Source organism: Phoca vitulina, unplaced genomic scaffold (assembly GCF_004348235.1).
Source record: "Phoca vitulina isolate PV1807 unplaced genomic scaffold, GSC_HSeal_1.0 scaffold44, whole genome shotgun sequence".
NCBI lineage: Eukaryota > Metazoa > Chordata > Mammalia > Carnivora > Phocidae > Phoca > Phoca vitulina.
Window position 1 is genome coordinate 13,424,121 of NW_022589747.1, and position 25,842 is coordinate 13,449,962.

The 25,842-nt window shown below is 45.7% G+C and overlaps 1 protein-coding gene across 1 annotated transcript in view; it reads right to left on the reverse strand.

Annotated features, from left to right (window-relative positions):
• Window positions 1-25,842, reverse strand: part of LOC116648510 (POU domain, class 6, transcription factor 2-like) — a 151,547-nt gene that overhangs the window by 20,134 nt on the left and 105,571 nt on the right. The window contains exon 4 of the mRNA XM_032430507.1: window positions 5,610-5,816. Coding sequence (XP_032286398.1) covers window positions 5,610-5,816 — 207 coding nt within the window. The remainder of the gene's footprint in view (window positions 1-5,609; window positions 5,817-25,842) is intronic.

Below are 25,842 nucleotides of genomic sequence, written 5' to 3' on the forward strand. Positions count from 1 at the left end.
ACGCTTAATGATGGAGCCACCCAGGCTCCCCGACTCCCTGGATTTTCCTTCTAGTTCTCTCCATGACCGGGAAATGGCTCTTTAACCGGGCAGGAAGAAGAGCCCCAGCTGTAAGACTCCCTCAGACACTGCCTGTCTGCAGGGGAGTGAAGCCCCGGAAGCAGAAATGCCAGTGGGCTCAAGAAAGAGAGCAGTCACACCAGGCACTCGAGGCTGGGGGGAAGTGAGGAGAGGCAGCGTGGGGGCAGGATTCGGGAAGACGCCGCACACGGGCAGGCAAGGCCAGTGGCAGTCCTAAAAAGCGCTGGGGACACAGAATGATGGGACAGAGCAGGGCAGAAAACCAGGGATTACATGCAGTTGAGGTAGTAAGGTGGGAGAGTGCGGTGGGCGAGAGGAATGGGTTAACATTCACAAATGAGATGAACAGAGAAGGCAGTGCTGTGTGGGAGCCCTTCTCAAGCTGCGGGCCCTAACTTGGGAACATACTGCAAACTGACAGAAGGCACAGAATTGGAAAGGCACAGAAAGGCCTGGGCTGGGCTGCTCTGGAAGCACGGCTCTGGGATGCTGGTGCCCGTAACTGGGCAGCGATTCAACCGAACACCATTGACTGAGCCCCCACCGTGGGCGGGGTCCTGAACCAGGCTGAGTCAGCCAGCTCCCTGTCTTTTGGGTGTAGATACCCAGTGACAGCCCAGGTGATGAAAAGCAATGGAGCAGGGGGGAAAGCAGAGAGGAGGGAGCTTATAGGGAAGCTTCTAGAAGGAGGGATCCTGGACAGAGGGACGGTGGCCAGAATTTGCCAGACAGAGACGGTGAGAAAGGCATTCCAGGCCAGGGCACTGTTGGCCGGGCTCGGCAGGGAGGGACAAGGGGAGACCAGAAGGGCGAGACGCCCAGTTGTGCGGCTGCAAGGTCAAAGGGCTATTTTGTGTTGGAGTTGCTGATACACGTTGCATCCATCTAGGAAAACTCCTATGCTATTTCAGATCCCTTGTGGGTGGAAATGCCTCATTGATGTCTCATTGTGGGTGGCTCTAAGAAAGAGATGGGGAACCACTGTGATAGGCAGGCAGGGGCTGGGAAAGGCAGTTGATTTTCAAAAACAGGTAAGGGAGTACATTTTGTATTTACTTGAAAAACAAATGAATGGATTTGGATAATCAGATGGCATTTTGAGGAGCCGATTTAAATGAACTACCTTCCTTTGGTTTCCTATAAAGGCCAAGATCTTTGAAGAGAAGTTGCGTGCCTTCATAGAGGGCAGTCTCCAAGGATTAGAGCTACAGCCTTTAATTTCTGAAAAATTTCACTGCTTTGATTTTACAAATTGCAACATTTTCCCTTCCAAGTGTCTCTACCCTCTTAATGGTGCCACAAACTCCCGCAACTTTTGTTGGAATTTGGTCAAAGGGAGAAAAAATATACACAAAAATGATGTCTGTGCTGCTACGGACAAATCATTAATTCACGGTCACGGGGTTGTAAGGGCAAACTAGGGGATGTGGGGCCCTCTCACTTTGGTGCGGAGTTCACCATAATGCACAGTAGCTGCAGAGTCTCAGGGAGGGAACAGAAGCTTACTTTCAAAATCCACCAAATATTTTTGTATTAGGTAGCTTTTTTTTTTCATGCCCAGAAAGATACTTCTATCTTCCTCTGTTTCTTTTTTTTTATCTAGTCTTTTTCTGACTTTTATTCTCTTGCATTGCTCACCAAGAATCTCTGATGTGATACTGTGAAGGCTAGATCTAGTGCCATTGAGTCTTGGTATGTATTTTAAAAATATATTGCTTGCATTCCAGATGATAACTTCGCAGGTTCTCAATCTTTTATCATTGGAATAAATCATCATCAAGAGTAGTTGAGGGTCCACTCTTAGATTTTATTCAGGTTCCTTTAATTAATGCTAGGCAGATGTAAAAATGAAGTTAAAGATGTAATTGTTTTCATTAAATTAAAACAAGTCACCCTGGGTAATCTGGTCCAAGGTACTTCACTCCATGAAAGTGAATTCCCTTCTGAGTGTGAGTTAGGGAACTTTCTGCTCCTGTAATTTATGATGTATTTTACTGTTGGAACTATGCTCTTGTGAGATCAGGCATTTGTCATAAATCACATGAAAAAATAAATTGAGAAACTTCTCTACTGTATGATAGAAATCCTTTCTTTTTTAGTGGTTGTCTGTATTATACTTCTTCAACGTAAAGGGTAATATTTAAAGAAAAAAATTGAAGACTACTATCCTTATACCTCCAGCTCTGGGCTTTTTACTTTTGGACTCTTGGGCATTTTATGATCTCAGGATCCCAGCTTTTATATCCAGGACTCAGACTTGCGCATCTCCTGTCAATTCACCCAACTTGTTAACTCTACTATATGTTCCGGGGTGTTTCAAGGTGTTTCAGAGCTGGTGCCAAGAAATAGCAATAGCCATTCGTTTCTTTCCACCATTTCCTGATATTTCTAACCAGGTTCCCCATTCGTTCCCTCGATCTTTCGGGACTAGAATAGACCATATGCACATGGCTGGAACAAGAAGGACGGGCCCGGGGACACCTGCTGTGACTTGGACATTCAGGAAGGTTCGTATGCCACTCTTCTCCAGCTGTGTTCACGTGTCCTCTCAGCACGCACGTACACCGTCCAGGACAGTCCTGCTCTCTGGGATGCTGGTCATAACTGACACGAAGTGGACGTGCAAGGCACACCCCCACGGGATTGGCTGTTTCTTACCAGTTGCTAGCTCTCCAGTTCTACTGTGAAGAAGACAGTCATGGTCGTCAGAGCAGCAGAAGACCAGATGTTCCCAGAGTGGTGGAAATGGATCAATGATGTCTAATTTGGACAAAGAGTGGAGGAATGGCACCATATCTGCCTTTTTTTTTTTTTTTTTTTGCCATTTCTTGGCTAGGTCCTTCTCCTGGATTAAAACCATCCTACCTGAAATCTAGAGCTGTAATTTTATGTAACTGGAATCGTCTCTCACCTACACGCCCTCCTCTGAAATCCAAGGTGAGAATGAGAGCTGTTTTGTATTAAATGTTGATGATTTCTAATTAATTCATCACCTTTGTGGCAATTTACAACTTGGCTTTGCTGACAGAAATAGTTTTTAGCAGATTGTATGAAAAGAGGCTGATCTCATTTTTCCCCCTAGAGATAATTTTAGCATAAGTTTGAACAGATAGAAATAGGTCTTAAAAAGCCAATAAAAGATAGAGGCTCTTGCCTTATTTAGGGAACCATTTAGAAGGCAGAGAGTCCAATGGCATCTTGTAAATAGTAAAAGAAATAATCTAGCTGAGAGATAGGGGTGAGGAGAGGGGAGGGAAGTCCTCAGTGATATATCTGGCAGGGAGTGAGCCACTGGGTATGATTAAGCTGAGGAAGAAGAGGGGTGCTGGGAGCCTTGGCTCTCCAGGCAGTGGTTTAGATTTGGAGGGAGAACCAAAGGGCATAAGACCAGAGTCTCCATCTCTGGGAAGAGTGTTCAGATCTGACCTGGTTTTTCCTAGTGTTCACCCCTCAATGGAAGAGGTATCCTTGCTTGACCCACTCATAGATCCCCTCACTGCTCCCTCATGACATTTACTATAGATCTCAAGTACATTTGTGCAAGTCTTTGATGAATGTCCATCTTCCTCGCTAGACCGTGAACTCCATGAAGGAAGGGCTCATGGTATCTGTCATGTCTACCAGCCTAGCTTCCATGTACAGTGCCTGACAAATAGCAGGTGGTCAATAAATATATATACTAAACAGATTTTTAAAAATATTTATTGAACAATCGATTGGATTTTGCAAGCATAGTCTTTGAGTGCCACCAAGAGTGGGCTGTATGCATGGTTGGATCAGAAGCCAAATGGCTGAGATCTCTGGGAAGACACTTCTACTTTGTTACAGACGAATGATGAAGAACTGAGCAGTGCTTTCTTCTTCCTTTTTCCTTCGTATTTTACTTCCTTGCTAGATGCTTTACATTATAGTTTTCCAACAACCCGTGAGGCCATCTACTCAGTCACGTACTCACTGTTAATATTTGTCTTCTCCTCCCACCACCTTTCCTGTTAGTGCACCCTCTAGCTGCAAATCTGGGTCTCAGCCCTTCCAACTTTTGCTTCTTGACTCACCCAGCTGCTGGTTTCAAAATGTTTCAAACAGAGCAGCTCCAGACTTTAAAGCGTTACAACAAAGAAAGAGAGGAATTGATGTTTCTCCATTGCTTTAACCGATTTCATCTCTGTAGCATTTGACACTGTGTCCACTTCCTACTTTTAAAAAACTCTTGGATGCTAGATCGTGGCCCTCTGGATTCCTCTCCTCCTTAACTGGCCACTTCTTCCGTCTCTCCCTTCCTCTTCCATTCCTTAAAAGCTAATGTTTCCCCAAGTGACTCCTTCATCTTCCTTCCTTTTCTCGCTCCTCCTGATTTTTTCTGGATGTTGGATTTGTTCTCAGCTACACCGTATGCACTTGTTGACTCTCAGATCCTGTCCTGGATGCTACTACAATTCCAGACCCTTCGTTTCAGTTATCCAGCGCATGCTTTCATAAATTCCTCTTTGTGTTTTGCTATAGTCTCCTAAATGGTTTGTTTACAATAGATGTTTCACCACTTCAGCTCAGCCTCCATCTGCTCCCCGAGTTAGAGTTGTTTTCTTGAAAAATGAAGCTGAGCATGTCATCCTCCCTCGGAATACCTCTCACAGATTCCCAAGGCTGCAGAGTAGACGGTATCACCATCATCATGACTATGTAAGGGCTTACTGTGTGCCAGGCACTAACCACTTCATATGGATTGACTCATTGAATCCTCACAACCACTCTGAGTCAGGTACTGGTTTTTACAGATGAGGACACGGGCATAGAGATGATGCATGATTCATTCAAGATCACACAAAGACGAAGTCTGTCCTTTCCAGCTTGATTATGGAGCTCTTTCCATGACTGTCCTCAGCCTCCCCCTGCACTCTAATCACATGAGCCTTTCTTCTGTTTCACAACACTCCATCCTCCTTCATATTCCCCTGGCTTTGCACCTGCTGTTCCCGTGGCCTGGCATACTGTGATCCCATCATTGCTCCATCTTCATCCATCAAGACTCAGTCCCCAAACCATTTTATCTGTGAGAACTCAAAATTCTTCAGACAAAGTTGGCCACTCCCACCTCTGTGATGATATTAAACTTTGTACACACCTGCCCTCTTACGGGATATTCCCTGCTTTATTGTGCAATGGAGTGATTTTTTTTCTCATTTACAGTTAAGGCATAAATGGTCTTAGTTTCTTCTTGAACCCTTTTAAAATTGTCTGAAAATTAAGTATCATCAGTGTCAAAGTAAGGACACATCCCTATTGAATTGTAGGCCATTATTTGTTTATAACTTAATATATTCATATTTTTGGATTAGAGACCTAGCTCTTACCCGTATTCTCTAAGAATGAAAAAAGAACTACTTGCCTTTTGAAATTGATATGTTAGGATTCAGGTTGGAATATTTTGTGATTTAAAAATTACTCTTCATTGATTGAGACCAAACAGAAGATGAGCAGTAAGGAGGCGGGTCCAGGTAGCCACGGCTGCCTGGACATGGGGCCATTACCTGCTGGCCGGGCTTGATGGGTGAGAGTGTGATGCCCTGGGTGTTGATCACTGGGAGGATCTGGTTCCCGATGACCGTGGCAATGATCTGGCCCTGGGCGTTGGTCAGGAGCTGGGGGGTGATGGGCTGCACTTGAAGGCCCTGAGTGCCACTCGCCGCTTGGCTTGATGGCCCCGGATTCGGCATCAGAGGAATGGTCCCAATAATCTGCAAGAGATGGGCCCAAAGGTGAGGTGCTGGGCTCTGCTCTGGGTCTGCACATGCAACTGAAGACCACTCATGCCTTGCTCTGTGCAGGAGGCTCCCGAGAGCCCATCGAGAGACTGTGGTGACCAGATCTGGAGATGTGGGTGTGGAAGACAGTGGCAGGGCATGAGCATCTGCAGGAGAGATAAGCACACATGAATGGGGTGCATGGAAAGGCATGGGAAAGCATCTTACTTGAAAGTAAAATCAAGCTTCAGTGAGGACACAAACCTGGGATTTCACAGACATCTGCTTTGTTGTCTCAGAACCAGCTAGAAGATGGACTTCTCATGGCACCAAAGACCCTCATCTAGCAGGAGAGCCATATCCCTTCCCCAGAGGAGCACCTCAGACCCAGCGTGCTCCCTCACATCCTTTCCCCTGCCTTGTTCTCCTCTACTCTCTCCATCCCTGCATCCTTTCACCTTTCATCCTACTCCTCCCTCAAAGTCCTTGGCACCCCAGCAGGAGTGCGCCTCACCACCCTGGTTCTGGCGTCAGGGAGACAGGATTCCATTCCCAGCTCTGCCACCTACCAGCTCAAGGAGTCTCAGCTTTCTGAAGGCTTGAGAGAATTGGGATCACAAACAAATGCTTGAAACTAAAATAGAGTTGGAATGGCAACCGAAGATGGAAATTTTGAAAATGTGCCTTTTAGACAATGTGTTTGAAACTGGGTCTTAAGGGTTAGAAGTTCAGGGCTTCTGTGGCAGGTGGCAGATAAGGTTTCTGCTTGCATCTAGTAGCTTCTGGCTTCAGTGAAGGGATCAGATGGAGTGTTGCAGGAGGGACCTGGCTGGACCCAGTCACGGTGCTAAGGAGGAAGGGAGCATGGGCAGGACAGCAAATGGTCAGGGTGTCTCCGAGACCCAGAAACATAGATCACATTCATATGTTGCTAGTACAGAATGAAACGATGATGTGTCTTCCAAAGTTATGGACTCTTCTAGGGGAGTCACAGAGCTGGCGTTTGGGTGCTTCCCCCTCCACACAGCACGGGATGGTTCAGCAGCGCTGCTCTTTGAGTCACCTTCCAGGGTCCCCTCCCAGATATGAACTGTGGTAACGCGGCCTCGGGGCCACCAAGACATATTCCTAATACTGTCTCCGGAAGTGCTTTTACGTCCACGGTTTCATTTCCTTCCATGTTCTTACGTCCGCTAGCAAGTGCGCATTAGTCCCACCCCCTTTAAGTGGGTAAGACTGCATAGGCTCAGCTGTCACTTGATGGAGGCGTTGGTGAGTGACAGAGCTGGAGTCCAGGTCCGCTGAGCCCCAGATGGTGGCTCTTCCATCATGTCATCTGGTTCCCACCACATGGAGGACATTGGCGAGGACCCACTCTTAGGGAGGGCACTGCCTCCCGTTTGCAATTTCCCTCCAGACAACACGCTGCTTGCAGTCTGAGTTTATAAATGCTTCTGTTTTCTGCCCCCGCAGCACTCCAGAGGGGGCTTTATCACAGGTTCTCCACACATGTCTTTTGAATGAATGGTTTCTAGACTCCGCTATCACCGGGATTCCAGAAGCAACAAGAACCGCAGGAGAACCCCAAGAGCACACCGTTCCGTGCGGAGGGTCGCGACGGAGGGAGCGCCCCCTCCTCACTAGGCCGTTGCTTCCACCGCAGAAGCCCCCGTGGGATGGCGCTGCTGGAAGAGCTGTGTGCATGCTAAGTATCGGGGGCAGGTGTCCGTGGATGACGATTGGGGGCAGTTGTCCGTGGATGCTGATGAAGGTCACGTAATGACTGCGAGAGCGGTCAGCAGGCCCTTAGGGAGTCCGTAGCTCTGCGGGTCTCCCTGAGCAAGCCTGCAGGGTCCGGCCCGCAGCATCAGCAGTGAGCCTGTCCCAGCAGGGCCAGCCAGCAAGATCAGGAGGAGTCCACATCGATAGATGAGAGCACGTAAGTACTGCATTGATGAGTGGCCTTGCTGGAAGCAGCTCAGGCTTCAAAGGCTCTTCCTCTGACCCCACAGGCAGTGTGGAGAGGCCTGGAGAGCAGGGGCCTCGTCCCATACCCACACTGACCGGTCCACTCTGGCCTCCCCGTGTCTTCGGCCTGAGAAGCCCCACTCCATTGGATTGGCCTGAGTTGAAAGCCGAGAGAGGCCGGATTCGTTTAGGTGGCAGGGTTGTGGGTTCTATTTTAGGCAGCATGTCAGCGTGTTTAGGAGCCCGTGTGAGTAAGTAAGCTGGGAGAAGGCTTCCGCTGAGGCACAGCGCCTGACAGCTACAGAGCTGGCTGTGATGCTGGAAGGCATTCTGCTCCGAGAAGATTGACACGAGTCTCTGCTCCCCTCGCAGTAATGAGATGCTTGGCCTGCTTTCCCGCTGGAAAGAGGAAAGGCAAATGCAAACGACTCACCAGCCTTTCCCGTAAGTGCATCCTCGCTCCAAACACTGTGCTTGACATTACTAAAACATGGGGCCACTTACGTCTCCTTCCCCACCAGCTCCTCTCGTCTTTTGGGGGCCCCAGCATCACTTGCGGAGGGCAGGATAGCACTCTTGTCGGAGCCAGAGGGATCTGGGACTCCACGGCTGGAGGGACCCTTTAACAAGGAGGGTTTTTCTGCCAGCTGGGGGGTGGGGTCGGACAGTTCCAAGGTCTGGAAGCCTTCTGTGAAGCTGTGCATTTCTCAATTCTTGTTCCCCTTTGCAGGGGAGTTGGGATGACCCTCTGGGCACGTCATGAACTTGGCAGTGCACTATGGGGGTTTCCTAACATCCCCCAGCGTGCTCCCATTCATCGAGGGTAGAGATGATCACACACTGTGTTGTCTACAAATTCCCAGATGTGCCTGTTTTGCTTCGGTTGGCCCCGACTCCTCTCAACACTTCCACAGACCTCACCAAAACGCTTCCTCGGATCCTGATGCCAGAGAGATCTCAACAAGGAAGCCAGAGACGCCGGGGCAGCCATGATGTGAGGCTCTTGGCACTTGCATAAAGTTGGCAGTTTTACTTGTGGAAATTGTATTTGAAATTAGAGGCCTTTGATATTCAAGGGAAGTATTTACATCTACACATATTCCAAGGAAATCAGGAAGTTAAAACTGACCTTTGATGTTGGGAGAACTCTGACTGGAGGGCAAAGAGAGAGAGGATGCTTCTGAGACATCTGTAGCCCGAAGACTAGCCTTTGAAGTTTGCGTTTCTGGCTCCCAGAGCTCAGGATTTGCTGCTAGGAGAGTCCTGATGGAAAGACGTGTTGCTGAGCGAACAAGGCCAGCCAGTAGGCTGTGACTCCTGGTCAAGGCATTAACTACACGAGAGAACTGACTTCGGCAGAGCAGCCTGCTGCCTGCAGGCTCTTCTCTGCGGGGAGTGTGGCATCACACGCCATGGAGAAGACCAAGAAGATGCAACTGGGGGCAGAGGAGGGGGCAGCGAGGCAGGCACATTGCATGCCAAGATTCTGTCAGTTCAACAGAGAAATGATATGTACCAAACAAGTGGCAAGCACTACCTGATAAGAATCTCTATATCCATGTGATGAGTGCTCCAAGGCATACTGGGAATGAATGAGCGCTATCAGAGGAAGAACGATGAGGGTGGTTAAGGGAAACTTGACGGAAGAAATGGGGGCAGAGCAGAGTCTCAAGCATTGGGTGGGATTCAGCAGGGCAGAGAAATCATTCCAAACAAGAGACTAGCTGGACATGAGAAACACGGGGGATGGTGCATTGACTAGTTTTCAAGCAAGAGGGTTGAGACAGCAGAGCAGGGACAGGTCAGCGTGGAAGGTGTCAAATCCCATCCAGGCAAGGGGATTCAAGGATGGTTTTTGAGGGGGTGGAAAGGAGTACTGAAATGGAGCTATTTCTGGGGTGAAGACAAAGGTGTGGATAGAAGAGACTGAAGCGGTGAGAGACTCTGGACAGGAGCTCAGTTGCCAGGATGCTATTGTAGTTGGCCAGGGGTGAAGCAAAGTGCCTCCAGGAATCCTTGACAGAGGGGTTGCTGGATTCATTGACTTCCACTGCAATTCAAAACGCATGGCCTACTTTATGCCTTGGTTGCAACATTAGAAATTTTTGGGTGAAGTTATTGCCCCATCAATCCCACAGCAAATAGCTCAGGCATCATTTGCAATGATCCTAGATGTCTTTGCCCTGGCCCAAACAGTAATGACTCATCTTCTGATGAATGCTTTAACCAGGCCTGGGCCCTTACTCGTATCATAATAACTTGTGACCTAAAAGAGTTCTGGCCTCTCCGACAGGGGACTTCCTTGGTTGTTGTTGCTCGCGTCCACCTGTCTTTTTCCTTAGAGGAGTAACGAGCATAAACCACAACCGAAAATGAAGCCCGTGTCGCAAGAGCAACTAAAAAATATAGTTAAAATGACTACTAATGTTTGTTAGCACATGTATCTCTGTTTCCGTAAAAGTTTGGGTGACTTACACATAAAAGTGACTGTTGTTCATTCAGTGGCAATTAGGACTTTAGCCATAATAAAGATTATCTTGGGACTGTAGCAAGTCTCAGCAATTTGGGGTCACCGGGTTATCATCACTGCCCTTATGGACTTCGTGCTAGTTGAGGTGCTCAGTAGGGACGAATTAGGACCGATGGAGGATAACGTGCACTGAATTTATTCACTGCCCACATGTGGTGTCCTCAGCAGCAGCGGATGCTGGCATCACTGAAGCCCAGGGCACCCAGACAAGTCATCTGATGGGCCACATGTCGTAATTGTCTATGACATGCTGTTAAACTCTGCCTCGGAGAATGTGTTTGCAGATGTCAGAATGACAAGTAATTTTGTTGCACATATCTTTAAGAAAAGGAAATCCGTCCATACTGTAAATCGGTGACTTTCTCAGCATGTTCAATCCATCAGCAGAGACAATTCTTTGTCAAATATTTGTGTAACCTCAGCATTTTTTGGTCAAGAGGCTTTTGTTAACACTAGCATCGAACAAAGAGCTCCAGAGAGCCAGGGAGCGGGTGTGAGCGATCCCCAGGACGGAAGCAGCCCATCACCTTCCCCTTCCTCTGTGGTTTGGCAACAGCCATTCTCTCTCTTTCTCCGAGGGAGGATTTTGTCTTCTTTATATAACACATTCAGTGATCTCACTTGCCTCCAGTTGTAAGGTTAAACCCACTTAGAATTATTTTGGCAGCTCTGGTTAGGATGTTGATTCCAGGAAAGGTAGGAGAATACAATTATTCCCCAAACAAAATTTATTTTTCCGAGATGCAGTCGTGCCTTCTTGTATTTGGCTCTGTCCAAGATGGGGAAAAAGAGAGGCGTGGATGTTGAGAGGGGCTTTAGCAGAGAATCTGAACCAGAGAAGAGTAAAAGCATGAAGATAAGCAGATGACGGAGCTCAAAAGAGGGAGATGCTCAACTAAGGACCCTTGCATTTAATCTTGGAGGCAGCGCCAATCAGTTGGCCATGGCTTCCCCGAACTCTGGAGGTCTCAGGGTTTGGGAAAAATACAGCACCACGAGTGATTAACAATGCCTGGCTTGGGTATGGGCGTCGGGAATGGCAGTGCCTAAAAATGGCATCACCGAAGCCCAGGAGATGAGACAAATTATCTTAGACCAATTTGCAAGAAATGGACGACACGTAGCTCTTTAATGAGCAACTGTGAAACAGAATGTCTTAAGGTGTACGTTTTGACGCTTGTGTTATGGGTATTGAGAGGTGCTCTACCCCTGGGAATATCTACCTACTCAATGTTTCCCGCTGTCAGTTAGAATTAGGATCCCCGTTGGATGCTCCGCTATTGGTTTTCGACTTTGGAAACACACTCACAGACAAGAGTAAAGAATTAGAGGTGCCAGGATCTTCACAGTGTCACTTGTGGTCACATTAGGAGGATAATTTGCATGAAAGCCGGATGTTGTAAAGACAGCAATAGCACCAATAGAAACAATCCTGTTCTCTGAAATCTTCTTAGGAGCCATTAAGGATCATTCTCCTTAATAGAATTTAGGATAGGTCTATAGAGGAATAAAATTCTCCACTGGCCAGGCTCAAGCCCAGGCTTTGCCACTAACCCGTGGGAGATCGTTGGCAAATTACTTCACTTCTAGAACCTCAGGGTATTCATCTGTAAAATGGGAATAACGACGCCCACTTCATAAGGATATTGTGAGGACGAAATAAGATAATGTACACAAAGCACCGAACACTGCTTCACCAACCAAACAGGTGTTCAATAAATGTTCGTTCATAACTTAATTGTGCTTACGTGCCTGTGTAACTCCTGGCATTTGTACTAATTTGTAAAAGCTCCTTTGTGTTATTCTGAGTATTATGATGTCACCATGAAAATAGTTTACCATGAAGAACAGAAAACAGTAGTTCACCGTGAAAAATATTTAAATCCTCCCTGTCTTGTAATAGAATGCTAAGCTGGAAGTTTCCTTCGAAGCACCAAGATTCAGTAGATGTTGCATTCCAAGGGAGGGACTGGACTATGCTTCTGAAAACCAGTAAGACAATTCAAGAACTCAGAGGGCAGACACAGAAAAATTTTGAAATTCTGTGTGTCTTCCTCACTCCCGGGGATGGGGCATGGGGAGTTTCTCCTCACCTCCAGGTTAGTAAAGGTGGTGGAGCAAGTATCGTCTCCTCAAATTTGGGGAACATACACCTAAGGAATCTAAAGGTGAGAGGCTGTGGTTTTTGAGCTGAGGAGGGAAGAGAAAAAAAAAGACAGAAGAGCAAAGAAAAGGAAGAGAAAGGAGAGGGATGAGAGACAGAAAGAGAGACAGAGAGAGAGGGCTATACTGCATTGGCCCTTGCCCATAGCACTGTGCCCTTGGAAGGTCCCAGCTGGGCCTCAGACAACCTCATGAGAGAGCTGGCTTGAGCCATCTGCTGGCCCAGAGGGCGGAGGCCGTCTCTTAGCAGTTCAACAGAGGGCCATTTTTATGCCCATCTGTCCTCCCCCCACCTCAGCCTGCCCTGTCAGGAACGGAGTTAGCAAGGTGAAGAAAGGAGAATCATTCCACCAGGGAAAGACTACCCTTTCCCACAGCAGCAGCCGGAAGGAGGACCGCCTGGGGACGCTGCTGGGGGCTGTGGGAAGTTTAAGTTAGGTTCTAAGTGTTGATTATTGTCAGGGAACAGGGCATCTTGTTGGCACCTTAAGGTCACTCTAGAAGACTGAGTTTCCCTGAGTGCCTACAAGAAGTCGTGGGGCAAGAGCCTGAGCTTTAATCCAAGGGGAGGGGAGGGCCTGTGGCCCCCGAGCAGGTTGGCAGGGATAGTGAGAGGCTCTGAGGATTATACTCTGCTGGGTATCACTTCTGTCCTGTTTCCCCACTTTCGGGGCTTGATAACTGTCAATTATGTGACCAAGAGATTTAAGCTTGTCATTCTCTCCCGACTATCTCTCATCACTGCGTGTGAGGGGGGCAAGTGTGAGCCGAAGGTACCATCTCTTTATGTTTTTCTTAGAATGTTAGCATTTTGGGCCCATAGTTCAGTGGGTTTTTTATAAATTAAACGTGACTTAATCGTGAATATTCGCGAGTATTTTCTAAGCCATTCCCATCTGTAATTTTAAAAACAGGTAAAGATAGGGACTGCCTTTATCTCAATCATAAGGTCAATAATACTAAAAAAGGAGTACCTGTGGGTCATGGGACTTTGTTCACCGAGAACACTTGCAAAGTAGAGGAGAAATGAATGCAAAAGGAGACTTGGGGGACGCCTGGGTGGCTCAGTCAGTTAAGCGCCTGCCTTCAGCTCAGGTCATGATCCCAGGGTCCTGGGATCAAGTTCTGCATCGGGCTCCCTACTCGGCGGGGAGCCTGCTTCTCCCTCTGCCTGCCGCTCCCCCTGCTTGTGCTCTCTCTCTTTGTCTCTCTCACTCTCTGATAGATAGATAAATAAATAAATAAACAAACAAATAAATAAATAAATTAGAAAGAAAGAAAGGAGATTTGGAAGAGAAGAGAGAATTTGACGAGTTACCAGAGGAAGGATTTAAAACTGTGAGCACAATATATACCTTCCCATAGACTATGAACTTGGTTTAGTTCTGAGAGCTGGCGGCTGCTATTTCTCACGCTGATTGTGGGCATGTCAGCCAGTGAATTACTGAACCCTACATCTGAAACTCATGAAGTACTCTATGTTGGCTACTTGAATTTAAATTAAAAAAAGAAAAAAGAAAAAAATGGCAGCCAACTTAAAAATGGATACTATGGCAATGCTTTCGTTCCTGAAATGCTACTGAAGCTCTTGAAAACCTGAAAGTTGCACCAGGGAAAGCCAGTGCCCGCCAAAGGAGAAAACAGTGACAATACCCAAGGGAAGGTCAGAGGAGTCAGGAGGAATTTTGACCTGGTCATTTGGCAGTTATCTTAGCAAGACTGTTCTTATCAGCAACAGCACTATTTATAAAGTACAGTAAAGATGTGCATATGGGTCTTCACTTCTTGTCTTATCTTTAATCAGACATATGATTAAAGAGCGCAAGACTACCCCAAACTCCCAAATGCTCTCTCAAACACGGTCTTTTATTTGTTTAATTGTTGAGAAAGAAGAAGTCTAATGTACATGTGTTTGTTTTCCAATTCCAAATGATGAGGCAGTGGGAAAGGGATCCCACTCGATCTTCATGATCTAAGATAGGATAAGTCATGTCAGTTCCACAGGTGTTTGATAGGAATGATTTGCTTATAAAGCATGGCCTGAACCCGGGTTCCGCGGCCCATTAGCAGCAAACATTGTGGAAGAATCGCCACATATCAGGGAACTGACAGGTCTCCCAGATAAGAGTCAATGCAACTGATACAATGATCATTCTTATTGGACCTGAATCTTTCTTGAGTCCCTTGGCAAAATGAAGTTAGCAGCTGCGGCCACAGTCTGAACTGTTGACAGTTCCTATTATAATAACACTACAGCTGAATCGGGCACACTCAACACTGCATGCAGGTGTTTTTGGTTTTTTCCTTAATTTTTAAATTTTAAGATGCATCGCAGTATCTGTTCTTACATATTTTACTGTAAATGTGAGATTTTTCTATCCTCTCTTTTATTTGGGTTCCCACTCAAGCATTAGGAAACATTGGCAGAGGAAAAGTTTCGATCCAGAGTATAGTCTAAAGACTAAATTAAATGTACACAAGATGATCCTATGTTGAGATAGGAGTTGAGTGGGGAGTCATTGTAATTGCCTGCCTGGCTTATTTGTGGAGTGACTGGTGGGCAGGGATCAGTGTCCAGGACACAAATCCTTTTCCTGAACACAGTATAGGTGCCCACCATCAACACAAGTTTTTTTTTTTAAGATTTTATTAATTTTTTGACAGAGAGAGACACAGCGAGAGAGGGAACACAAGCAGGGGGAGTGGGAGAGGGAGAAGCAGGCTTCCTGCCGAGCAGGGAGCCCGATGTGGGGCTTGATCCCAGGACCCTGGGATCATGACCTGAGCTGAAGGCAGACACTTTAAAGACTGAGCCACTCCTCAACACAAGTTTTAAAATTGTATCTGAATTATAAATCTACTCTACTGAAAGGCATATTGGTAAGCTCTGGATTATTTAGGAGTTCTTTATTTCTCTATGGTGCTATTTTCCCTCTACCACTTTGCTTTTACTTAACTAGAAAGTGGGATGAGGAAGACAGAGGAGGGAGAGTGATTTTTGCAAAATATTAGCTCAAGGTTTGATTGGGCCTGATGTGGAATCCAAAGTTGACTGGCTTCATCTGGGACTCGACAGAAATACCCAGTGATACAGAAAAGGTTCTCCCAGCAAAGCTTAAATAAACAAGACTCTCAGCACTAAATGCAATTTTCTTTGGGCAAGGGAAGTGGAATTTGGAGAGATTCTTCTGGAAATGGAAGGAGAAATTGCCACTTTGTTCCATGCCCATCTTTCCCTTGGAAATTTATCACTTATGGTTAGCAATTGGTTTGTTTGGTTGTTTATATGAATATTAATATTTACATATTAAAAGTATTTTTATATGAAGAGATAATACAGACATATTAGCAACTCTTTCACTGTCAGAAAGAGTAGGGGATTGGAGTGACTGTAGATGATTCTAGCAAAGGAATAAAAATCTCTTCAACCTTATCTGGAAAAGCCAGTAATTGAACATCTTTGCTTTATTCTGAATGGCTTCAAAATTAAGAGTGGGTGTTTTTTGTTTTGTTTTTTTAGATTTTTATTTATTCATTAGAGAGAGAGAAAGGCAGAGAGAGCACCAGCAGGGGAAGAAGCAGAGGGAGGGAGAAACAGACTCCCTGCTGAGCTGGGAGCCTGATGTGGGCCTCGATCCCAGGACCTGGAGATCATGATCTGAGCCGAAGGCAGACGCTTAAGCATCTGAGCCACCCAGGTGCCCCAAAGAGTGTTGTTTTATTCATACATTTGCTTCATGCACAAATTAATCCCTTATACATTCACTCACTTACTCACTCACTCACTCAGCAAATCCTTTCGGGGCTCTGCTGTGCACCCAGCACCCAGCCCTACCACCTGCTCTCATTCTTACTGTAGAAGACCGGGAAATTGCCCAGCCATCTGAATTCATGAAAATCCTTTCTTGTGGATTAACAAGAGCATTCTGTAAATCTTGCTGTCTATGGCACCAGCAACTGGCCAATGAAGAAGAAATCCTAGGTTTCCAGTAAGCAGGATGGTCAAGATGGCAGCAATTACATAACGCTACAGCCCCTGCTCTTGACAAGTTCCTGCAGGCTCTTTTCTCCTTCTGGGAAACTGCTGCATTTGTCAGTGGCTTGAGGTGATCTCCCGCGGTCCCTCCTTTTGAGGACTGACTGCCCACTCACATGCGTACCTGGATAGCTGAATTCACCCTTCATTGAAATAGATTCTTATTTTCTCTTGAAACGTAGCAGTTTTTTTTTGTTTAATCTTTGAAGAAGGCCACTAGGTGCTAGGCACCGTTCTAGATTTTGGGAGTCTAAGAAATATCTGATGACCCTCACTTTTGTTTTAAAATCACTTTGACTGTAAAAAAAAGAAAAAAGAAGAAACTGGTTTTGATGCCTGGAGAAGTCAGGTGGCAATCAGGTAACCATCAGGGGGGTAGGTAGAGGTAGATCCATTGGGACCTCTGGTCCCCAAGAACATAAACAGAAACTGCTCGTTTCCCACTAGAGACGAGGAAGGACAGGCGTACGGTGGGGAACTCCCTTCAGTTTGCACAGAACCATGTTCCTCCTCAGCGACCACAGGGCCGTCATAAGACCTCTGTCATCTTGATTCCACTACAAGGACCTATATGAATTCATTTTGTAGTAAACAAGGGCTCAGTCCCACCGTGCTCTCACACAGCTCCCCCCTCTTCATCTATGAATGTATTATAACTTTCCTATAGAGAACCTGAATTGGAATTTAAAGAATGCATATTTTAGCCCGTGGTTAATTCGTAACAAGGGCAAGTGGGGACGTCTCGTACAAAAGCAAATTCCTTCAAGCCATTGTGGCCTGGTGTTTCAATTTCTGGCTTCTCACTTGATTTTCAGTGGTAGGGAATGAAAATGTTTGTAAATATGATCTAATGCTCCAATTTCCAATTCTCTGCAGAGGCTTTACATTTTCGTTTTAATAGTAGCTATATTTGCCCAGTAGGATGTTCCACGTACCAGATAGCAAAGACAAATTCTTAAGGATGAACTGGCGACATTCGTTATTCATCATCTTTCCCTTCCTCCCCAATGACTACAAATTAAACTCTGAGTACTATTTATTTTCTTTGCAGCTGCTAACACTGTGGAATTCCGAAAACATTATTTTTCCCTTCCAAAGAGGATCATAACTGTAGTGAAGCCATCATTTTGCAGAAAGACCAACTTTGTAAGATTTTATATGGCTTTGCCTAAGACTTTAAGTTTTAATACCAGCAAAAAAATACCTAGAATGTGGGGAAGTATTTCTGCTTCTGCCTGCTGATGCCAGATTAAGTGACTAAATCAGATTAATGTTATTTATTGCTTGGGAGAACACCTTTTAGTTTGACTCAGCCTTGGTCCTTAGAAGCTTTAGTAAACATCCCTAGATGAAGCTCTGGACCTAGGAACTGTATATTTTATACTTTTTCCCAGATGGAAGAAAAAAAAAGCGATAGCAATGACCTCAAACAAAACAAAACAAAACAAAAAAACAAAAAACCACCCCAGATCAGGGACCAGTGAGCTCCAACATCCTAGGTCCTTTGGTCCCAGTGAAGGAAATGTTTGGCAATTGCTCAAGGAAAGTGCTGCACATGTTTCGCGTTACCCAGTGCTCCGAGGGCATCCAGGCTGCAGAGCCAAATTTAAATTAATATAAACAACAAAACAAGTGTCTAAAAAAAAAAAAAAAAAGAAGGGTGGGGAATGAAACCACTCCAAGCATCATTAAGGATGTATCTGTTTATCACCACCCAGTTTCATGGGTCCAAGGTGATTCATATGCTTTTTGTCAAGAGAATATCCATTGTTGTGGCAAAATTAAATGTATTTTGATACTTGCTTGCCAGATTTATCTATCTGGTCAATCAGAAAAAAGTTGCCTCATCACTCCAACATATATTACTTTTGCAATTTCCTCTTAGTAATGTTTTTTTAATGTTCTTTAGGGTGAGACCACGGAGGTTCTCATTTCTCACAACAAAGACCGTAACTCATTAGAATTATGCTGATGAGTTTTTCTCATAAAAGTGCATCCTCATTTTCAGAGGTGACCAATCTGCACCCTTACCCCTAACCACCGGGCAGGTGTCGATGGATGTGATTGAAGAGGGCCACTGCACTCGTCCTAGTGTGGTTTCTCATAGTTTCGTGCTTCCTATTTTATTTTATTTTATTTATTATTATTTTTTAAAGATTTTATTTATTTGTTTGACAGAGAGAGACACAGCGAGAGCAGGAACACAAGCAGGGGGAGTGGGAGAGGGAGAAGCAGGCTTCCCGCAGAGCAGGGAGCCCAATGTGAGACTCGATCCCAGGACCCTGGGATCATGACCTGAGCCGAAGGCAGACGCTTAACGACTGAGCCACCCAGGCACCCTCGTGCTTCCTATTTTAAATGTCTCTGTGTGTGTGTGCGTGTGTGTGTGTGTGTGTGTGTGTGTGTGTGTATCGACTCTGGTACTTCAAATGTGGTCCTGAAAAAATGTAATTTATCATAATGAATAAGCCACCACTGTAATGATTTTTCAACTGTCCCATTCTAAGCTCAATAATTTAGAATTTATACCAATGGTATGAATTTTGGAATTTTTAATTTCAAAAGCTATTTTTGAAGTATAGCCTTATCAGGAATATGTTTTGTTTTCTTAAAGATTGTATTTATTTATTTGAGAGAGAGCATGAGCTAGAGAGAGCACAAGCCAGGGGAGGGGCAGAGGGAGAAGGAGAAGCAGACGCCCTGCTGAGCAGGGAGCCCGATGTGGGACTTGATGTAGGACTCGATCCCAGGACCCTGGGATCATGACCTGAACTGAAGGCAGCCGCTTAACGGACTGAGCCACCCAGGCTCCCCAAGGATGTCACCTTTTATATTAAAAACCATAAATAGTTGCTTTATAATTCAATGACACTGAGAAGATCCTACATTAAAATCCATCCATAACTTGCAATGAAATCCTCAAATTCTGTGTGAGTTTAAAACAGAGTTTTGTTTTTCTAGCTATCCATAACACTAAATCTCTTCCTTTTGGTTGCCTGGGAGAGCTTGCTAACAGCACCTAGAGGTTTACTGAAGGTAGATGGATATGTTTTCTATTCCAGAGCATCAGGGAAACCAGCAGTAGTTAAATGAAGCTAGCAAGTAATATTCTTGTGCCCCTGCCTTTTGATTAAATCAAGTCCAGCAACCACATAGTCATGTTAGAGAGGCAAACTACACATCACCTAGCCTTCTGTTGCTGACAATCGAGAGAAAACGAGGCAGTCAGCTTAACCTGTTAATAACGGTGTGGGCAGTGGACTCAAAATCCTCTGCCTCGTCCTCCACGTGCTGGAGTGACTGTGGCTTCCAAGATGCACGTGGTCAAGGGAACAAGATGGCAGGGGCGGGGTTTGCTTGCTATGCACTAAGTGCCAGGGCTGGGGCAAGCATTTAACATCCTTTCTCCCTTTTACTCCTTACAGCAGCCCTGAAACGTTAGTAGTTTAAAAAACTGAAGAAAGTTAAGTAAACGGATAATGCCATTTTCATCAGGTACAGTAATGCTCGATGCTTAAAACCATTTCCCCGTAAAACCTCAATATATTTAACAGACTCTACTTTAGATCAGCCACCCTAAGTGGATTAAAATATATGCGGGTGAGGAGCTCGAGATATTCAAGGAAAGGCTGTCGTATGGCAGGCTGCATATTAGGCACTCATTCCCGAGGCGCTGAAAGCAGTTTCACTCAGAGGAAAGCTGAGCTTCGAAGAAACTAGATCTGCCCTCAAATCCAGACTCTTTCCCTTACTAACTGTGTGGCCCTGGGAAGCTGGTTCACTTTTCTGAACCCATGTTTGCTCAGCTGTAAATTAGAGATATTAGGGCAAGAGTAATGTAAGAATGAAATGAAATGATGAATTTATGTAAAATGCTTATCAAATAGCAGATTAGCTTATATGAATGCTCTATTTATTCACTCCACAGATTTTATTACTGTGTTTATGCTTACTGTGGGCCAGATGTCATTCTAGCCTCTTGGGATACATCAGTGAATAAGACAAAAAGTTTTAAATTCTTATCAGAGCACAGTGATTAAGAGCCATCTCTGACAGAGGACAAGACTGAGTTTGGATTCTGCCGTTTCCAGCTGGGTGATCTTGGCAGTTTGTTAATCCGTACAATAGGGATGAGCCATATTCCATGATTGTGGTAAAGATGAAATGAAATAATAGAATCTATTGAATGTTAAGCACTCTTTGGTATGTAGAAAGTGCTCAATAGTGGCGCCTGGATGGCTCAGTCGGTTGAGCGTCTGCCTTCGGCTCAGGTCATGATCCCGGGGTCCTGGGATCGAACACCGTGTGGGGCTCCCTGCTCGGCGAGGAGCCTGCTTCTCCTTTCCCCTCTACTGTCCCACTGCTTGTGCTCTCTCACTCTCTCTCTCTCAAATAAATAATAAAATCTTTTTTAAAAAAAAAAGAAAAGAAATTGCTCAATAGATGGCAGGAATTTAGGAATTTTATTACTGTTAGTACTATTCCCTCTAACAACCCAGAGAGGAAGAGACCGTCGTCAGTGCGCAGGAGAGAAGACCGTGGCTGAGTCAGACTAGCTGCCTTGCCTGGGGTCGCAGAGCTGCCTGGGATGGTGTCTAACTCGGGGGCCTGTGCTCCTGACCAGGGGCGCCTTCCACGGGACCATGTGGACCTTGGTACTGTCTGCCTCTGTAACTCTGAGACACCGTGTGCTCGTGAATATCTATCAATAAGCATCAGAGCTAGGGAGTGTGTAATGTGTTTTCTTCGTGCATCAGGGTGCTGCGTGATTGATGCCAGTCACTTCAAAGTAGAAAGCTGTATCACATCTCGACTTTGCTGTTGCCCTGAAGGCCCCCACCTTATGACATCTCAGGATCTACTTTATATTATTACTTTTGCAAGATGGAAAAGGTTAGTTGATGAGATGATTCGCAGTTTGGAGCAACGTTCTGTGCGAATGCATTAAATTCAATTGGATCGTGCAAAGTAGTTCTTACGTTTGAACTTGAACCTGGATCCTCCCACTGTTTTGAGTTGTGACTTTTCCATTCCTACCTATTTCCAATCTAGTTCTCATTTCTCTCTTATTGGCCTGTGAGTTGAGGACATGTTGCCCACGTCTTTAAGAAGAATGCGTCATGTCAACAACTGATGGGCCCACAAGGAAGTTGGGTGCGTCATTGGGCATATGGTGCAGTAAAAGGCCCAGTGAACATTTATTTGGAGTTTGAATGCATCTCATGTGTGAATTTCATGTTTTCCCCTCTTTAGGAATGTTCTGCTTAACCATAAAAATTGTTCACTGAAATTGCACTAATGGGTATTTACCCTAAAGACACAGATGTAGTGAAAAGAAGGGCCATATGCACCCCAACGCTCATAGCAGCAATGTCTGCAATAGCCAAAATGTGGAAAGAGCCGAGATCCTCTTCAACAGGTGAATGGATAAAGAAGATGTGGTCCATATATACAATGGAATATTACTCAGCCATCAGAAAGGGTGAATACCCACGTTTTACATCAACATGGATGGGACTGGAGGAGATTATGCTAAGTGAAAGAAGTCAAGCAGAGAAAGTCAATTATCATATGGTTTCACTTATTTGTGGAACATAAAGAATAGCATGGAGGACATTAGGAGAAGGGAGGGAAAAATGAAGGGGGGGAGGGAATCAGAGGGAGAGACAAACCATGAGAGACTATGGACTCGGAGAAACAAACTGGGGGTTCTAGAGGGGTGGGGGGTGGGAGGATGGGTTAGCCCGGTGATGGGTATTAAAGAGGGCATGTACTGCATGGAGCACTGGGTGTTATATGCAAACAATGGATCGTGGATCACTACATCAAAAATTAATGATGTACTGTATGGTGACAAACATAACATAATAAAATAAAATTTTAAAAAATTGTTTGCTGAAAAAACTGGTGTTGATCTAGGGATGCTAAGTCAGAATTCAGTACTTCCTCTCTTTCCATGCCTTTAGACCCAAATCAAGTTGGGAAAACTGAGACATAAGTAGCTTCCGCTTCCATCCTTGAGTTTTTACTAAAACCTAATTACTGAAAAGAGAGTCATCGTCAACAGCCCAGAGTACGGTCTTTTGGGTACTGGATTTGGTTAAGGCTGTTTATCAAATAAATAACACACTTCCTCAATCATAAGACTCCCACATTTTTTCTATTTTTAATACTTGTGAAATCAGGTTGCCCTAACAGTTGATTTATCTGTTTAATGTGGTAGTATTTTCTTCCATTCTGAAAAAAGCTGTTCTTAAATTGATGGTAAAACTTATTATCAGTGGTTTCTTAGACTCAGAATACAGTATTAGATATTTCTCCTTTTCTTTGGAAGGGCTTACTTCCTTAGAGGGGCAGCTTCCAAAGGGAAGGATATAGAAATGTATAGTACCTTGCCATTCTGGGAGCTTCCTCAATTCCAAAATCATTTTGCTGTGTGATACCACAAAAAGCCCCAACCCAAGATTCACTGAGATAGAGTTTCCTATTAACTCTGAAAGGCTCACTTTGGTGAGCGCTCATATCAAGCACACACCACGGTCTCTTCCCGCCTGGCTAGGATGCCTGGCTGGAAGGCAGGGGACCCACAATCCCCCAGACCCTGATGCCTTGAGTCTGATTTTTCCCGGCAAGATAAAGTGGAGACCTGAGGTCATTTTTTTCAAGATTATCTCACTGCTTTAGAGATTTCCCTGAACCTTCTTCTCTGGTTCCTTTGATCAGCAAAAATAAAAATGGTGAGAATATTGATTAAAATAACCATGAGAGACGATGGATTCTGAAAAACAAACTGAGGGTTCTGGGGGGGGACGGGGGTGGGAGGATGGGTTAGCCTGGTGGTGGGTATTAAAGAGGGCACGTTCTGCATGGAGCACTGGGTGTTATGCACAAACAGTGACTCATGGAACACTACATCAAAAACTAATGATGTAATGTATGGTGATTAACATAACAATAAAAATGAAAAAAATAACATATTTATTTTGGCAAGGTTTACAGCCTTTTATAGTTTTCAAGTGTGTGCATTTATATATCTTCAAGAGAAGTCTTTGAGGTTGATAGGGCAAGAATTACAGTTCCCATTTGCAGATGGAGTGAGGAAGTTTCCAGAGTCTGTGACCTGTCTAATGGAGCATCCAGAAAATGAACCTAGGTCTTAAACCCAAGAAAGTGAAGGTGGTACGGGAGGATGCGTGTGGACTTTGCGCTCAGATCTCAGTTCTGCCAGTCCCTAAAGGTGTCATCCCAAGAGTCTGCTCTTGTGCACAGCTGGGGTAATCAAACTACGGTCAAGTCCTCTGGGAGGATCACAGATGATACCAGCCCCATGGTGAAGGCTCACTGCCTGGGAGGTAGCATTAATTCCATTATTCTTTTGTAGAAATCACTTCGCCTGAACCTAGTGCTTTTCTAAGAACATGGTTCTAGAACTTTGCCACTGAAATGAGCTACACAAGCATGGGTTAGTGATACTATTTTGCAGTCAGTGTGCACTAACTGGAATGTGAACTCTGCTAGTCAAACAAAGATGTGAGAAGTCGGATCAGTTCTGAGGGAGCTGTCTGTGAATAGTGCCTTGTAACTTATTACCTGTTTGGAATTACAGCTGTTAATTAGGTTGCTTCATTAGTTAATTGGCCCCTTTCCTATTTACCCAGAAAGGATGTGCCCAGTCTCCATGCAGGAGCCTACGCAAGAACACATTTCCCTATTCCCAGGAAAACGAAATACTCATAGATGAAGAATTAAAAGAAAAAAAAAATTGCAGTGGTCAGAGATAAAAAAAAAAAAAGTGTAACAGCACCGCAATCCAAAGTTCTGCTTTAGATAGGAGAGACCTTGGTTCTCTCTGGCTCGATCTACAGGGTAAATCCCCTAAAACGAGATTTTTTTTTTTAAATTGTGTATTTCTGGCCACTCCTTTAATTGCGCACGACAGGTTGCACTGAGGGGTGGAGCGTAGGAAGAAAGATTTCAGAGGGTGCTTTATTTCTAGCTCAAGTTGGCCAGCTCTTTGGGCTGTTGGCATTAATGGGATTAACCCTCTCATTTCAGAAATGGGGGAGGTAAGGAGGAGCCACGGGGCGGGGAGGGAGGGGCGACCTCTGGCCGGGCAGCCAAGGTGTGGGCTGAACCGTTGGCTGTCAGGATGAGGGACAGGGCGTGCTTCTGCTGCTGGCGTTGACCGGCTCAGAGACCCCATTACGTCCCGCATGTCAGCAGCGGAGCCTCTGCAGAGGCAAGGCCTCCGATCAAATCCATCTCCCGCGAAATCACTGCGGAGCCCAGGGCCATCAGGGCTCATTAGCGCCGTTTACCATCAAGGGCGCCCCACTCCTCAGAAGGGCGAGGACCCAGGACCCGAGGGCCAGGCCCGGGGTCACTCCACCAGCAGGCTCCCCTCCACTCCGGCCCTGACTAGGGGCTCGGGGCAGCGCGTCCCAGCTGGGCTTGGGGTTGGCCCTGCGCGCTCGAGGTGCAGCCCCGGCGTCGGAGCTGCGCTCCCCGCAAACGTGCTCTCAGATGTGCGCGCCCTCAAAATCACAATGCGCAAATCCCGGGAGGGGGCTCCTTTGGGACTGAAATCATTATCTCGCAATCGAAAACGTGGATAGGAACGATCGTGAACGACTCCCCGCAGCATTTCCCAAAGCGTGCTCTGCCGAGGTCGATTCTGCGAAATGTGGGGTGGACAGGAAGTTTTGGGGAAAGCGGGGTCAGAAAAGTTAAAGGGGGTCTGTGGCGCGTCAGGGCCCAGCCGCCCCGCTCCGGTCGGAGCTCATCGGCCGCGCAGCCAACGCCTCCCCGCCTCCCGCCCGGGAACCCTCGTTTGCGCACCGCCCCGGGGGGCTCGTTCATTTCCAAGGCGCACACGTAGGGAAACGGGGCTTTAATGCAATGGCCTCTCCTGAAATGAGGAAATAAAGCTCTCAATCGGGCTCAAAGGGGAAATTTGATATGTTAGTAGAAAGATTGAGGTTGTTTATTGTTGTTATTGTCTCATCTTTATTACTCAGATGAAGCCAGGGTAAAATTCTTATAATATTACTAACCCCATGAACATTTATTTCCCAGTCTCTGGAAAGAGCTGATTTTAAAAGTGTTAAAAAATGCGATTAAGGGGCGCCTGCTGGCTCAGTCTGTTAAGCCTCCGACTCTTGGTTTAGGCTCGGGTCAGGATCTCAGGGTCCTGAGCTAGAGCCCCCGACCGGCTTGCCCTGGGTGTGGAGCCTGCTTGGGATTCTCTCTCTCCCTCCGCCCCTGACCTCGCTCGTGTGTGCTCTCTTACCCTCTCAAAAAAAAAAAAAAAAAAGATGCGATTA